The 14,909-nt window shown below is 38.8% G+C and overlaps 1 protein-coding gene across 1 annotated transcript in view; it reads right to left on the reverse strand.

Moving 5' to 3' along the window:
- Positions 1-14,909, reverse strand: part of DLGAP1 (DLG associated protein 1) — a 771,821-nt gene that overhangs the window by 47,946 nt on the left and 708,966 nt on the right. Inside the window, 1 exon segment of the mRNA XM_047697015.1 lies at positions 5,752-5,843. Within this exon segment, the coding sequence (XP_047552971.1) occupies positions 5,752-5,843 (92 nt within the window).

The following is a 14,909-nucleotide window of genomic DNA, read 5'->3' on the forward strand; positions in this document are numbered from 1 at the left end:
CAGACAGAGATCACAAGTAGGCAGAGGGGCAAGCAGAGAAAGAGGAGGAAGCAGGCTCCCTACAGAGCAGAGAGCCAGATGTGGGGCTCAATCCCAGGACCCTGGGATCATGGCCTGAGCTGAAGGCAGAGGCTTTAACCCACTGAGCCACCCAGGCGCCCCTAAACTTTGTTTTTTAAAGCAGTTTTAGATTCACAGCAAAATAGAACACAAAGTACTGTGATTTCTTATATCCCCTCTGCCACTTCCCCCAGCCCCGGACCTCCCCTTTATCAACATCCTCCACCAGAGTGGTATATTTGATACAACCTGAACCTATATTGACACATCAGTACCATCCAAAATTCATAGTTTACATTAGGGTTCACTCTTGGTGGGGTATGTTCTTCGGGTTTGGATGGATGAATAAATGACATGCATCCACCATTGTAGTAGTATACAGAGTGGTTTCACTGGCCTAAAACTCCTCTGTGCTCTGCTATGCATTCCTCTCCCTCTCTTCATCATTATTTTTACTATCTCAGTAGTTTTGCCCTTGCCAGAAGGTAGTTGGAATCACACAGTACATAGCCTTTTCAGATTGGCTTCTTTTGCTTAGTAATATGCATTTAGGTTTCCTCCACATCTTTTTGTGGCTAGAGAGCTTATTTCTTTTTTAATGCTGAATAAGATTCCATCGTCTGGCTCTTTACTCGTTCACTTACAGAAGGATGTCTTGGTTGCTTCCAAGTTTTGCAATTATGAATAAAGCTGCTATCAATATTTACATGCAGGTTTTTGTGTGAACATACATTTTCAACTCTTTTGGTAATTACCAAGGACTGCGATTGCTGGATTGTATGGCAATGTTTAGTTTTGTAAGAAATTGCTGAACTGTTTTCCAAAGTGGCTGAAACATTCTGCATTCCTGCCAAAAATGAATGAGACTTAATGGTAACTTACCACCATTTGGTATTGTCAGTGTTCTGGATTTTGGCCATTCTAATATGTGATTAGTGGTATTTCATTGTTGTTTTAATTTTCAGTTCCCTAATGATATATGATGTGGAAAATCTTTGTATATGCTTACTTACCACTTGTGTATCTTAGGGGAGGTACCTGTTAAAGTCTTTTGCCCATTTTAAAAATCAGGTTGTTTGCCTTCTTATTGAGTTTCAAGAGTTATTTGTATATTTTGGATAGCAGCCCTTTATTAGTTGTGTCTTTGCAAATATTTTCTCCCAGTGTGTGGCTTGCCTTCTCATTCTCATGACGCTGTTTGTCTTTCAAGAGCAGAAGCTTTCAATTTTAATGAGGTCCAGAGTTTATCAATTACTTTTTTTCATGGATTGTGTCTATATTTTGTATGTTATAACTATTGTATACTCTATTCTTACAGTCAAATAAACTAGAAAAAAGAAACTGTTATTAAGAAAATCACCAGAAAGAGAAAAGACATTTAACAATACTATACTGTTAAAAAATCTGTGCATAAGTGGACCTGCACAGTTCAAACCCATGTTGTTCAAGGGTCAACTGTGCTTCTTTTTTTACTCTTTTTAATAGTTGCCCTAGAGATTGCACCATAAATTTTACAACTCACCCAAGTATGCTTTCAAATAACACTGTACCACTTTGGGAGTGGTGCAAGTGCTGTGTGATTAAATAATCCTAATCCTTCCCTCCCATTTTTTGTATCATTGCTGTTATATGGATATATATATACATACATATATATATATATATATATATATATATCCTTTGACTTCAGACAGTACCTATGAATGTTAGCAGAATGGAGCAGAGAGGGTATGAGACTTGAAATGTGAAGTCTGGAGCTGGCTCCTAGTTTCAATACCAGGGTGCTCTATAATTCAGGGCAAGACACTTCTCTGTGAGCCTGAGGGATAAGATGGTGTTTAAGGACCAGCCCAGGCTGCAGCCCTCTCGGGCTTCCAATTATCTTGAAGTCTGTAGTAGCAGAAGTGCTCTCTGAGTTCTTCACAGGTTTCTGATGCTTCCATATTATGGAAAATAGGCTGCATACACAGACATGCAAAGTGCTCCATTGTTGTTTTTGGAAAAGACTATGGACCAGGTTCCTGGAGCATCTTGAGAAGGTTCAGATAGAGGTTTGGACTCTGGAGGTTTGGAAAGGCTCATCAGCTATGGTCTCATTGATTTCTGGTTATTAGCTACTTATGGAATGGCAAGCCTCTTAATTATACACTAATGAGAACTTAGTTAAAATTAACTCATTTCTCAGGAGCTAATGATGATTAGCTTTTTTTTTTTTTAAAGATTTTATTTATTTATTTGACAGATCACAAGTAGGCAGAGAGGCAGGCAGAGAGAGAGGGAAGCAGGCTCCCCACTGAGCAGAAAGCCTGATCCAGGGCTTGATCCCAGGACGCTGAGATCATGACCTGAGCCGAGGCTTTAACCCACTGAGCCCCCCAGGCGTCCCTGATGATTAGCTTTTAAAGAAAGGCTTGTTAGTTAATTCAAGTAGTTCCCACAGCCTTTCAGGCTAAAAAAAGATGAACTATTATATACCTTTAGAACAGAGCTCTTTGCATCTTCAGATGTCTCTATCATTTGAACTTGATAGAACACATTCTCTGGATCAAGTCACTCATATGACTTAGGCCTCTTCTAGCGGGGGTCACAAACATGTAAGAGCGTGGGTGTGGACACTGGGATTCCAAGTCAGGCTTCTCTGTCTTAGTAACTCTTTGGTTTGGACAGCTCTGTGTTTGAGTTGAGAGTACTCACTGGTTTGTTGGGCAGCTTATGAGATAAAAGACACCAATGGGGGAAAAAAAAAAACAACTCTTTATTCTGCCTTCACTCATTCTTTCTCAGATGCTGCTCCTCTTCTTCTTCTTCTTCTTCTTCTTCTTTAGATATTCTTCCTTTATGTGGATTTGTTTCTGGCCTTTATCATCTTCCTTTCTCTGAAGATCTTTTTTTTTAATTCAAAGTTTCTTTCCCTCCCTCCCTCCCTCTCTTTCTTTTCTTTCCCTCCTCCCTTCCTCTCTTTCTTTCTTTCCTTCTTTTCTTCTTTTTGTACTCTCTGTGTCCAACATGGGACTTGAACTCATGACCCCAAGATGAAGAGTTGTGTGCTCTCCAACTGAGTCGGGCAGGCGCCCCTGAAAACTTTTTAATATTTCCTCACAAGGCAGTTCTACCTGACAACAAATTTCTTCAATTATATTTGTCTATATATTCTCCTTCACTTTTCAAGGATAATTTTAGAGTACAGAATTCTAGGTTGGTGGGCTTTTCCCTTCAATATTTAATATTTCACTCCACTCTTTTCTTACTTGCATGCTTTTTTGAAGAAAAGTTGCATGTCATTCTTATCTTTGCCCCACTATAAAAGGATTTTTTTTTCTTTCTTTCTTCTTTCTTTCTTTTTTTTTCTTTTGTCTTTCAGACTTTTTTCCTTTAATTTTCCTTGAATATGGTATCCTCCAGGTGTAGTGTTTTGGGCATTTATCCTGCTAGATCTTTTTCTGAGACCTGGATCTGTGGTTTGGTGTCAGACATTAATTTGGAGAAATTCTCAGTTACTGTTCCTTTCTTTTCCTTCTGTTATTCCCATTATGCATGTTTCTTCTATAATTGTCCCACAGTTTTTGGAAATCCTGGTTTTTGGTTTTTTGGTTTTTTTTCCCCCTCAGTTTGTTTCTCTTTGCTTTTTAGTTTTGAGAGTTTCTATTATTTTACCGTCAAGCTCAGAAATTCTTTGCTCCTCTGTGTCTGGTCTACTAATGAGCCTATCAAAGGCAGACTTCCATTCTGTTACAGTGTTTTTGATCCCTAGCAAATCTTATTTATTCTTTCTTAGAATTTCCATCCCTTTGCTTTCATTTTCCGTCTGTTCTTACATGCTGTTACTTTTTCCATCAAAGCACTTAGCATATTAATCGTAGTTTTAAAAATTTCTGGTCTGATAATTCCAATAGTCCTGCCATATGACTGGTTCTGATGCTTGTTCAGTTGCTCTAAACTGGCCTTTTTACCTTTTAGTATGCTTTATAAATTATTATTGAAGAGTAGGCATGGTGTCCTGGGTAAAAGGAACTATGGTAAATAGGCCCTTAGTAATGTGACAGTTAGATGTGGGGGGAGGGGAAGCATGCTGATTGATTAGGAGATCTTTTGGTAAACCTGCACCCCTGGACCATGAACTTCAACAGTACTTTTCAGTTTCTCTCCATCTTGTGTAAAGACAGAATGGCTAGAGGGGGCAGGGTTGGGTGTTGTGCTTCTTCCACATGTAAGCCTAAAGGGAGCTGGAGTTGGGTATTTCCCTTCCCCTGGGTGGTTGTCTCTGATAAGACTCCAGCAGGTTAGGCTCTGGTAAAATAGTTTCTCCTGAGGGCAGACCTTGTTTAGAATGTTCTGGTATATTCTCTTAATGTTTGACATTTGATAGTTATTATTTTTCTTTTACAATGATAGGTAATGTTCTGCAATTGGTTCCCATCCTTTGAGTAATTTCATTCAGGATAGCTTAATGAATATGTTTACTGGGTCAATGGGTATGGATACATATATAACTATTGCTGACCTTTTTTAAAAAATATTTTTTATTAACATATAACATATTATTTGCCCCAGGGGTACAGGTCAGTGAATCATCAGGCTTCTGCATTTCACAGCACTCACCATATATTGCTGTCATATTAGTTTCCACATGGTTGTATCGATTTTCTGGGGTTCCAAGATTATTTAATTACATGAAATTCTAAAAAATATTATATATACATATATGAAAACCTCCTAGATACAAGTGCAGTGTCAATACCACAAGGCCCTGAAATTACACCCCTTCTATAAACTGATGTATAACCTTTTCCCAGATACTCAGTTTATGTTGCATATAGCCTTGCATTTGGGATGCAATCTGTAGATACTTATTGGATGGATATATAGTTGGATAGCTGGATGACCCCAACTGATTCCTTCTAATGAACACACAGAAAGTTAGTGACAAAGTTGAGATGATACACCGATCTATGATATAGAGCTATTTCTCACACTATAACTGCTGTTCTACTTCATTCACCAATATATATTGTATGCTTAGTATGTGAAAAAACAATTCTAGAAGCCGGGGGTACTACTATTAATAAAATATAGTTCTACCCATCATGTACCTCACAGTTTGATTGAGAAACTCGTATATCTCTCTGGATTAAGTTCTCATTCATAAAATGAATGTAGTGATCTCAGAAATTCCTTCTGGTTTCTGAAACTCTTAATTTCCCAGTTCTAGATATTCACACTCTAGAGTAAGATTATTTTAAAGAAGAATCTAAAGGAACTGGTGATTCAAGATAATGATAGATTTTCTCTTTTTTTTCCTTCCTTCCTTCCTTCCCTTTTCATCATCGAGTGCATACTAAACACCAGACACAATTAAGTGCTAGGAATAAAAATAGGAATAAGATAAATCCTCATCTTTTAAAAAGTCTACAGTCCAAAATGGGAAGATTTTTTTTGAAGAGGAATGGTTTGGCAACACAACAGTACTGCACAGAGTATTTATGTATATGTGAATGTGATGTGGTTACTCTAATATTCTAGCAAAAACTTAAATTGAGTGGTTTCCAGTATTAAAGTAGAGGAAGGAATCAGCTAAATACTTCCAAAGTTAATGGAAAATATCACTGAATCTTGTAGGTTTATGTCAGGGGAAATACTGGTACCATACTTGCCAATATCAAGACGAAAGATGACAAATGCCAATAGACTCACCACTTCTCTTCTTCTACTTGCACTCCTACGGACTGGAACTTACTGGGTGCTTTATTTTCCCCTGTTTTATCAGTCTCTTCAGCATCATCCACCTGAAGAAATAATCAAATAGGCAGAGGTGCCCTATTTTAGTAATCTTGCCTGAAACACAAATGTCACATTTTATCAGAAACATCTGCAGTACTACTGGAATATTTTGTGATTTGTAGCCTATTTGTTGAATATTTATGTATTTGATGAGGGCCATCACTACACTGTTAGCATGTGCTTTGACTCTGTTGATCTTAGTAAAATGAAATTTTATTTGCTCTTAAATGTCTGATTGCCTCATAGATTTTTTTTAAATTTTATTTTTTCAATGTTCCAAGATTCACTGTTTATGTACCACACCCAGTGCTCCATGCAATACGTGCCCTCCTTAATACCCACCACCAGGCTCACCCAACCCCCCACACCCCTCTCCCCTCCAAAACCCTCAGTTTGTTTCTCAGAGTCCACAGTCTTCACCGATTTGTATGTGCTTACCTGTGAATGCACTATATTAGAAAGGAACACTGCATGGAAATGGGTTCTTAGAAGTTGTGAATTTGCAGATAACAAAATACAAAGAAGGAAGAAATTTTATTTACTGTAGTTAGAATGGTTGATATTGAGATTTAGGTACTAACTTTTAAAGATAATCTATATAGTATCTTCATTATTTTCCCCCTTAAACTAAGAAATTGACTTTGAATATCATGCCATGATTCCTAAGTAGCTATGTATAGACTACAGTTCACATAGAAAAATGTGTCTGTTGGGACTTCATCAAGGTCAAAAGCTTTTGCACGGCAAAGGAAACAGTCAACAAAATCAAAAGACAACTGACAGAGTGGGAGAAGATATTTGCAAATGACATATCAATAAAGGGTTAGTATCCAAAATCTGTAAAGAACTTACCAAACTCAACACCCAAAGAACAAATAATCCAATTAGGAAATGGGCAGAAGACATGAATGGACATTTTGGCAAAGAAGACATCCAAATGGCCAACAGACACATGAAGAAGTGCTCAACATCACTCAGCATCAGGAAAATACAAATCAAAACCACAGCGAGATACCACCTCTCACCAGTCAGAATGGCTAATATTAACAAGTCAGGAAACGACAGATGTTGGTGAGGATGCGGAGAAAAGGGAACCTTCCTACACTGTTGGTGGGAATGCAAGCTGGTGCAGCCACTCTGGAAGACAGTATGGAGGTTCTTCAACAAGTTGAAAATAGAGCTACCCTGTAACCCAGCAATCACACTACTAGGTATTTACCCTAAAGATACAAATGTAGTGATCCGAAGGGGCACGTGCACCCCAGTATTTACAGCAGCAATGTCCACAATAGCCAAACTATGGAAAGAACCTAGATGTCTATCAACAGATGAATGGATAAAGAAGATGTGTTTTATACACACACACACACACACACACACACATACATACACACAATGGAATACTGTGTAGCCATCAGAAAACCAAAGTCTTGCCATTTGCAATGACATGGGTACAACTAGAGAGTATTATGCTGAGTGAAATAAGTCAGTCAGAGAAAGACAATTATCATATGATCCCTCTGATATGAGGAATTTGAGAGGCAGGGCAGGGTGTCATGGGGGATAGGGAGGGAAAAAAATGAAACAAGATGGGATTGGGAGGGAAACAAACCATGAGAGACTCAATCTCAGGAAACAAACTGAGGGTTGCTGGGAGGTGGAAGGGGAGGGATAGGGTGGCTGGATTATGGATATTGGGAAGGTTATGTGCTATGGTGAGTGCTGTGAAATGTGTAAGACTGATGATTCACAGGCCTGTACCCCTGAAGCAAATAATACATTAGTTGTTAATTAAAAAAAAAGAAAGCAAATGTGTCTGTATTTAAATGATAGCCTATGTGACAAACACATAGAGGTTCTATGGTTATTAGATTTCCTCTCCCAGATTTTATTTTTTATTTTTTAAGATTTTATTTATTTATTTGTTATTTATTTGTCAGAGAGAGAGAGTACAAGACGGGGAGTGGGAGGCAGAGGGAGAAGCAGACTCTCTGCTGAGCAGGGAGCCTGATGCAGGACTTGATCCGAGGACCCTGGGATCATGACCTGAGCCAACAGCAGATGCTTAACCAACTGAGCCACCCAGTCATTCCTCCCAGATTTTATACTTCCTCTTACATTAGTATTACTAATTTACATGTTTTTCTATTTTATTTTGACCTTGAAATTTACCAGCATAAAATTGTCACAAGAATTTTTTGTAATTTTTAAAAAGGATTTCTAATTTCTAATATTGTTAATTTGTATTTTCCCTTTCAGTCAAACTTTACATTTTTTTCCCAAAGAACTAACTTTGGTTTCATATATCAATTCTATTTTAGTTTTTATTGCTGTTGGTCTGTTTTTGTTTTCCAATGCATTTATTTCTCCTTTCATCATTAATAATTTCCTTCCAATTTACTGTTCTTTTATAGTTTTGTGAATTGAGTGTTTTGTTTATATTGTTATATTCTTTGCATAACTATGAAAGAACTTAGGGCTATGAATTCTTCTGAGATCATAGCTAGGGCCACAACCCATAGTGATGATTTATAGGATTCTCATCATTTATTTCATAATACTCTTGGATTTCCTCCTTCATCCAAATGTTGTTTAGAATACTTTTTAATATATTTAGATGGTAGTTTTTGTTATCTGCTTAGCATTAATTTCTAGTTTTAATTTGTAATGGTTGGAAACCATTGGAAACCATGTAATATCTCTTCTTTTTTGGAATCCAATAAAATTATCTCTGGAATTTTGACTTGAGATAAGTCCCCTTAAAAAATCTCTTCCTAGGGCGCCTGGGTGGCTCAGTGGGCTGGGCCTCTGTCTTCAGCTCAGGTCATGATCTCAGGGTCCTAGGATCGAGCCCCACATCGGGCTTTCTGCTCAGCAGGGAGACTGCTTCCACCTCTCTCTCTCTGCCTGCCTCTCTGCCTACTTGTGATTTCTGTCTGCCAAATAAATAAAATCTTTAAAAAAAAAAAATCTCTTCCTGAATATGCATCGATTCTGATTTCAAGAAAGTCAAAATAAAATTTACAAAGTCTGAATGTACTGAGTACTGTCACAGAAAAACTATTCATGACACTTGTTAAAGAAGTGGCAAGGTACACTTTATTCAGGGGGGACTATTGTGATAGGCATAGGGACCACAGTGGGCTTGGACTCAACTCCAAATGCAACAAGGAAAAGTAAGAATTTATAGCCAAGGAGCATGGTGTCAGTGGGTAGAAATTTATAAAGAGGAGACATCAGGGATAAGAGGGGACTTCACAGCGTCCTTGCTGAAGGGAGGCCAGGGTGATCAGGCATCATCTGGGGGGCGATGGAGGATGGGGAATGTGATCAGATGAGAAACTGGACACCAGTCCTGGGGCATTCTGGCTAAACTGACTAAGCAGGATTCTCACTAAAATTGGGAGATGCAAAGATGGACACACAAATACAAGAGTCAGGGCCTAGTCAGGAAGTGAATTCAGAGCACCCTGACTAGAGTCTGGCCAAGGAGAGTCTTGTTATCAATACTACCTCCACTGCTTGCCTTCATTGGTTTAAGTCCATTGATTATGAATCATTGATGATGTGACCTTTTTATTTCTCAAGGCCCTCTTTTAATTAATAGTAACAGCTCACTTTGTGTGTTTCAATCTATGAAATAGTTCACTCAACATGGCATTTGGACTCATCTCTTCATGTGGGGCATAACGTATCTCTGTACTCTTGGACAGGCATTAAAAGAAATAAGTAAATCTTAGGAGTGCAATCTCAGATAACTTAGTTTTCTTTTTAATTCAAAGGATGAGAAAGCAACCACATGTTCAATGTGATGTGAAGATTAAGCTTAAAGCTCTTTTAGGTTGCTCTACAACATGAGTTCAATGACCATGGAGGGAAGTCACAATCTAATATCTGGAGGTGGAGAGGTTAAGGTCTAAAGCTACTACATGAAACTAACCTATATGTGCAATTACTCTTGAGAGACTAAAAGATGGTATAACTGTGTTACCTTTGGGGAAGGGAGTAGGAGTCAGAAGTAGAAAGATGGGGGCATTTCGTATTTTGTTCTATATCCTTTCATACTGTATGAATCCTTTACAACAATACCATATGCATATACTACTTATTTTTGTAATTTTAAGATAAACAAATTACCCTTAATGTGACCCCTGACTTTTTAGAAGGACTTACAACTTTGCTCTAAATCGGAAGCAACCAGTTACCTTCCCTGTGACCCGCCCAGCACTAGACCACCAGAGGAAGCCACCAGATAAAATAGTTGACTTGAATTTTGAACTATATTATAAATAGAATACATGCTTCAAGATATTCTAGAATCATAATTAGTGCCATGAAATGTTCCCACTAGTATGCCAAGTAACTATTCTAAGACTTAAGAGCTAAGTGAATTAAGACTACAAATTCACCCTACCCATCTCAAGCTTTTTAATACACATGCTTATGGTTTATTTATTGGACAAAGTACCTTTTTCTGGTGACTTGCTTATTATCTATCAGCTCCAGGCCCATATTCTATACCCATCTGGTCTGTGGCAGTGGGGCCAGGACTTTGCCAACTACATTTCCCAGGCTTTGCTGCTGGCCAGCTTCCAGTTTTATTCTAACAAAGGAAGGTGGGAGGAGGGAAGGGACTTTCTTTCTGTTTCCACCTTCTGTGGGCATTGCTCCAGCATGCGAGGGCAGCTATGGTTTCAGCCCCTTTGACCCATGTACCAGATGTGCTTCTCCCTTGGATGTCCCAGCACCAGCTGACCACACCTGCCATGGTGGTCCAAGGCTGGCTGCACTAGGGACTCTCCCCTGAACTCCTTAATTCTGGGAACTTCACCTTTCCCTTTTTGCTCCCTTAGTCCTAGAAGTGGTAATTGCTTAGTGCATCACATTATTGCTCTCTCAATCTTCCCATAACTGTAGAACCAACATTGTGTATCAAACTGCCTCTGTTTGAGAACTGAGCATGGTTTCTGTTTTCCTGAATGGGATTCTAACTGGTTCCATGCGGCTACACTCATGTCGATGAAGAAGGCTTAGAGTGTCAGCCAAAGAAGGATATTCCAGCTTTACAGTATAGGACAGTAGCAAAATTACCCAATGAAACTTTGCCCAATGATGCATGATAAGTATCTTAAGTCCCTTAAGAACCATGATCCTCAATGCATAGAGAAAGGGAGAAAGAAAGGATCCAGGGGTCTCAAGGACAAGGATGGAGGACATTGCACTCTGTGAATTGAGGACATTGTACTCTGTGTTTGAGCCCCACCCCACCCATCTAAACCTACAGCTGATTTGCATCCAAATGTTGTCATCTTCCAAGCTTCAGCTATTGTATGAAAATTTATCTTAGTGACTTTTACCCCCTTACAAAAATGCACAAATGTCACCACTCTTACATAGTACTTAGGGTAATCTATTTAAATTTGTGAAATGACTTTCAAAATGCTTCAAGTAATTGAGTAGTAATTACATCTCTGTCCTGAAAAAAATTAAGAAAGCCCTTAGCAGATAAAATTTCAGCAAGATTGGCTGTTATTTTAAAGGAAGGTAATAATAATAACAGCTAGATCTGATACTGAGTGAGCCCACTACACTTAGAACCTTACATATATTGTATCAGTCAATTTTTTGTAAAGATCCTATTTATTTGACAGAGAGACAGCACAAGCAGGGGTGCCACAGGCAAAGGGAGAGGCAGAAGCAGACTCCCCCCAGAGCAGATCAGCCTGACGTGGGGCTTGATCCCAGGACCCTGGGATCATGACCCAAGCTGAAAGCAGTTGCCCAACCAACTGAGCCACCCAGGTGCCCCTCAGTCACGTTTTTAAAAACATTTTATTTATTCATTTGAGAGAGAGAGAATGAGCAGAGAGGGGGGAGGCACAGGGAGAGGGAGAAGCAAACTCCCTGCTGAGCATGGAGCCCAAATGTGGGGCTTGATCCTAGGACATTGAGATCACAACCTGAACAGAAGGCAGATGCCTAACTGACTGAGCTACCCAGGTGCCCCATGTATCAGCCTGTTTTTACTATACCTGTTATAAAATACCCTGTGGGATAGCAACTGTTATTCTCAATTTTCAGGTGAGGAAACTGGAATCATTAAGTAATTGGCCTAAACTCACACAGGGTATAAAGCAAATGATTGTAATGTTAGTTGTTAGGCATGGATTAAATTAAAATGTTGGGGAAAGTTTGGAAACTCTGACCCTAAAGAGGTAAAGGCTGGGAAAGTGTCCAGGATCCTAGTATTATATATTTTGGGGATTAGGATTTAAATTAGGTTACAGTGTAATGAAATTTGAGGACTATTTTGCATTTTGAATTTTTATTTATTATCCTTCATCAAAGAAGAGGTGTGGCATGGTCACATTAAGCATCAAGGTACAATCTAGGCTCTGTTAATGTAGAATGTGTGGCCTTGGGCAAGTTACTCAACCTCTCTGTGTTCTCATCTATAGGGTAGAGATAATCATACCCCCTATGCCATAGGGTTTTTGTAGGGGCTAAATGAGACAACCACATAAAGTACTCAGTCCTTTCATATAGTTTCTACAGTAGTGAACAGTGATTGGAGGAAGAGTTAGAGCAAGTTTTCTGCTCACTAAAATATTCATATATTTAAGTGGCGGGATGATATCTGAAATAAAACTTTCTCCCCAGTATTGTATGTGGATTTCAGAGTAGTTCCATTTTACTGGGTGAAAATGACAATAATATAAGGTGGATTTTATGTATATGAATGCTTTATTCTGAGTAAGAATTATGTGGAGAAGGGGTGCCTGGCTGGCTCAGTTCAGTAGAGCATGTGATTCTTGATCTTCAGGTTGTAGGTTTGAGCCCCACATTGGGTGTAGAGATTACTTAAAAAGAAAAAAAAATCTTAAAAAAAAAAAGAATTACTTGGAGCAGAACTTATGAGACCAACTGGCAGACCTGGGAGGTGATTAAGATAGATATATAGAAGCTTTTTTTTTTTTTTTAAAGATCTCATTTATTTATTTGACAGAGGGAAACAGCGAGAGAGAGAGAGAGAACACAAGCAGGGAGAGTGGAAGAGGAAGCCCAAGCAGGGAGCCCAATCCAGGGCTCTATTCCAGGTCCCTGGGATCATGACCTGAGCCGAAGGCAGATGCCCAACAACTGAGCCAGCCAGGCACCCCTATACAGAAGCTTTTAAATAAAATGAACAGTAAGACAGACAAACAACTATCTTTAAAGTATGCTATTATTGGGTGCCTGGGTGGCTCAGGTGTTAAGTGCCTGCCTTCAGCTCAGGTCATGATCCCAGTATCCTGGGATTGAGCCCCACATCAGGCTCCCTGCTCAGGGAGAAGCCTGCTTCTCCCTCTCCCTCTTCCCCTGCTTGTATTCCCTCTCTCACTGTCTCTCTCTCTCTGTCAAATAAATAAATAATATCTTTAAAAAAAAGTATATTATTAAGTACAAAAGGCAAGATATAGAAAGGTGTGAAGTATATGTTAACATCTGGGTGAAAAAGGGACAATAAATTAAAATATGTATTTGCTTGAATATGCACAAATTATCTCTGTACAGAGATGCAAATGTTGGTTATATTAATTTCCTCCAGCAAGGAGAATTGACAGGCTATTAAATAAGAATGGGAGGGAGACTAGTCACTGAATGCCTTCTTAGAACTTTCGAATTTTGAGCCGGAGAAATATATTATCTATTGAAAAATAATGTAAAATAAAGAAAAATGAACATTAAGGAAGTGGAAGAAAGTTAACATGGCTGGGTGCCAGCTATGTGCCAGATAAGGATGGTAGTTTTTTTTTTAATCACTTAATCATATCACAAAATTCTTCATCTTAACCCCTTCTAGGTATATAGTTCCAGCCAGCATTGAGTACATTCACAATGTTGTGCTAGATCACCATTCCATGTCCAGAATTTTTTCATCATCCTAAACTGAAATTCTATACCGTCATAGAAAGCTGGAATTTTTAAACTCAATCTCAAAATAATTCTGTGAGAGATAGTTAAGGGAACAGGCTCAGGAGATGGCATCATTTACCTGGGACAGTAGGAAGGACCAATCTCTGCTCTTCCCTACTCCTCCAAATACCTTGGGCTGGTGGGAGAGCAGTTAGCTTCTAGGGGGAGGTAGGAGTAGGCATGGGGGGTGGAGGCTGGCTTTGCGCATGTGCCTTCTGCTGTGTCTTCTAGTACCAGGCACCAATGCCACAAGTTCTTTTAGGAACTTGACAGCTTGTGCTATGGAAGCTTGTAGGCTACATATATATATATATATATATATATATATATATATATGTAACCATTTGACTCATTGCTACTAGACAAAATTTAATTGCCCTTTAGAAGTGCACTGTGCAGAATGCACTGTGAAAATACATCATCGTTGTGAAAACCTACCCCACGCCTGGCTTTTAGATGTGCCTTAGAGTTGGTTCATTGTAAATAGATTTATTGGCTGCCACGTCAGGAAGTTATTATTCAAAGGGCACCTGCATGATATGGCACAACAAAAAAGGGAGAAAGGCATGACTCTTCTCCATTGAGAGAAGGAAATTTCTAGCAGGGTGAGCCAAGCTGAACAGATGTGAAAAACAAGAATCAGTTTGATCTTATCTTTGAGCAGCAGAAAACACTGGGCTGAACTGAGAAGCCTGCTGAATTATCTACCACTTTTTGAAATGCATGATTAAATAACCAACAATTATGCTGAAACTACTGCACATTCTTCGCTCATGAATCTGCGATGTGAGTGATTGCTTTCTACACTACTAGTCACTTTGGTCTTGCTCTCCCTCACTCCCACATGTATGAGAAGTGATTCACATTTTTGTTCTCAGATGGTTACTCAATAGTGTTGAACGCACTATAACACAACCCAGTAACCCAGGTTATTCTTGGATGTCCACTCCTTTTTTGAGAATCAAAAATGTGCATTAGCTATTGAGTGCACTTTGTGTGTGATTGTGTTCATGTTTGTTTAGCTATCCTGATGCTTTGAGTCACACATTCAATTTAGAGGACAAAAATAACAGCCTCTAATAATGCCTACAGACAAAATATCTTCATAATTTTTT

The sequence above is a fragment of the Lutra lutra genome, chromosome 12 (genome assembly GCF_902655055.1).
Source record: "Lutra lutra chromosome 12, mLutLut1.2, whole genome shotgun sequence".
Lineage (NCBI taxonomy): Eukaryota > Metazoa > Chordata > Mammalia > Carnivora > Mustelidae > Lutra > Lutra lutra.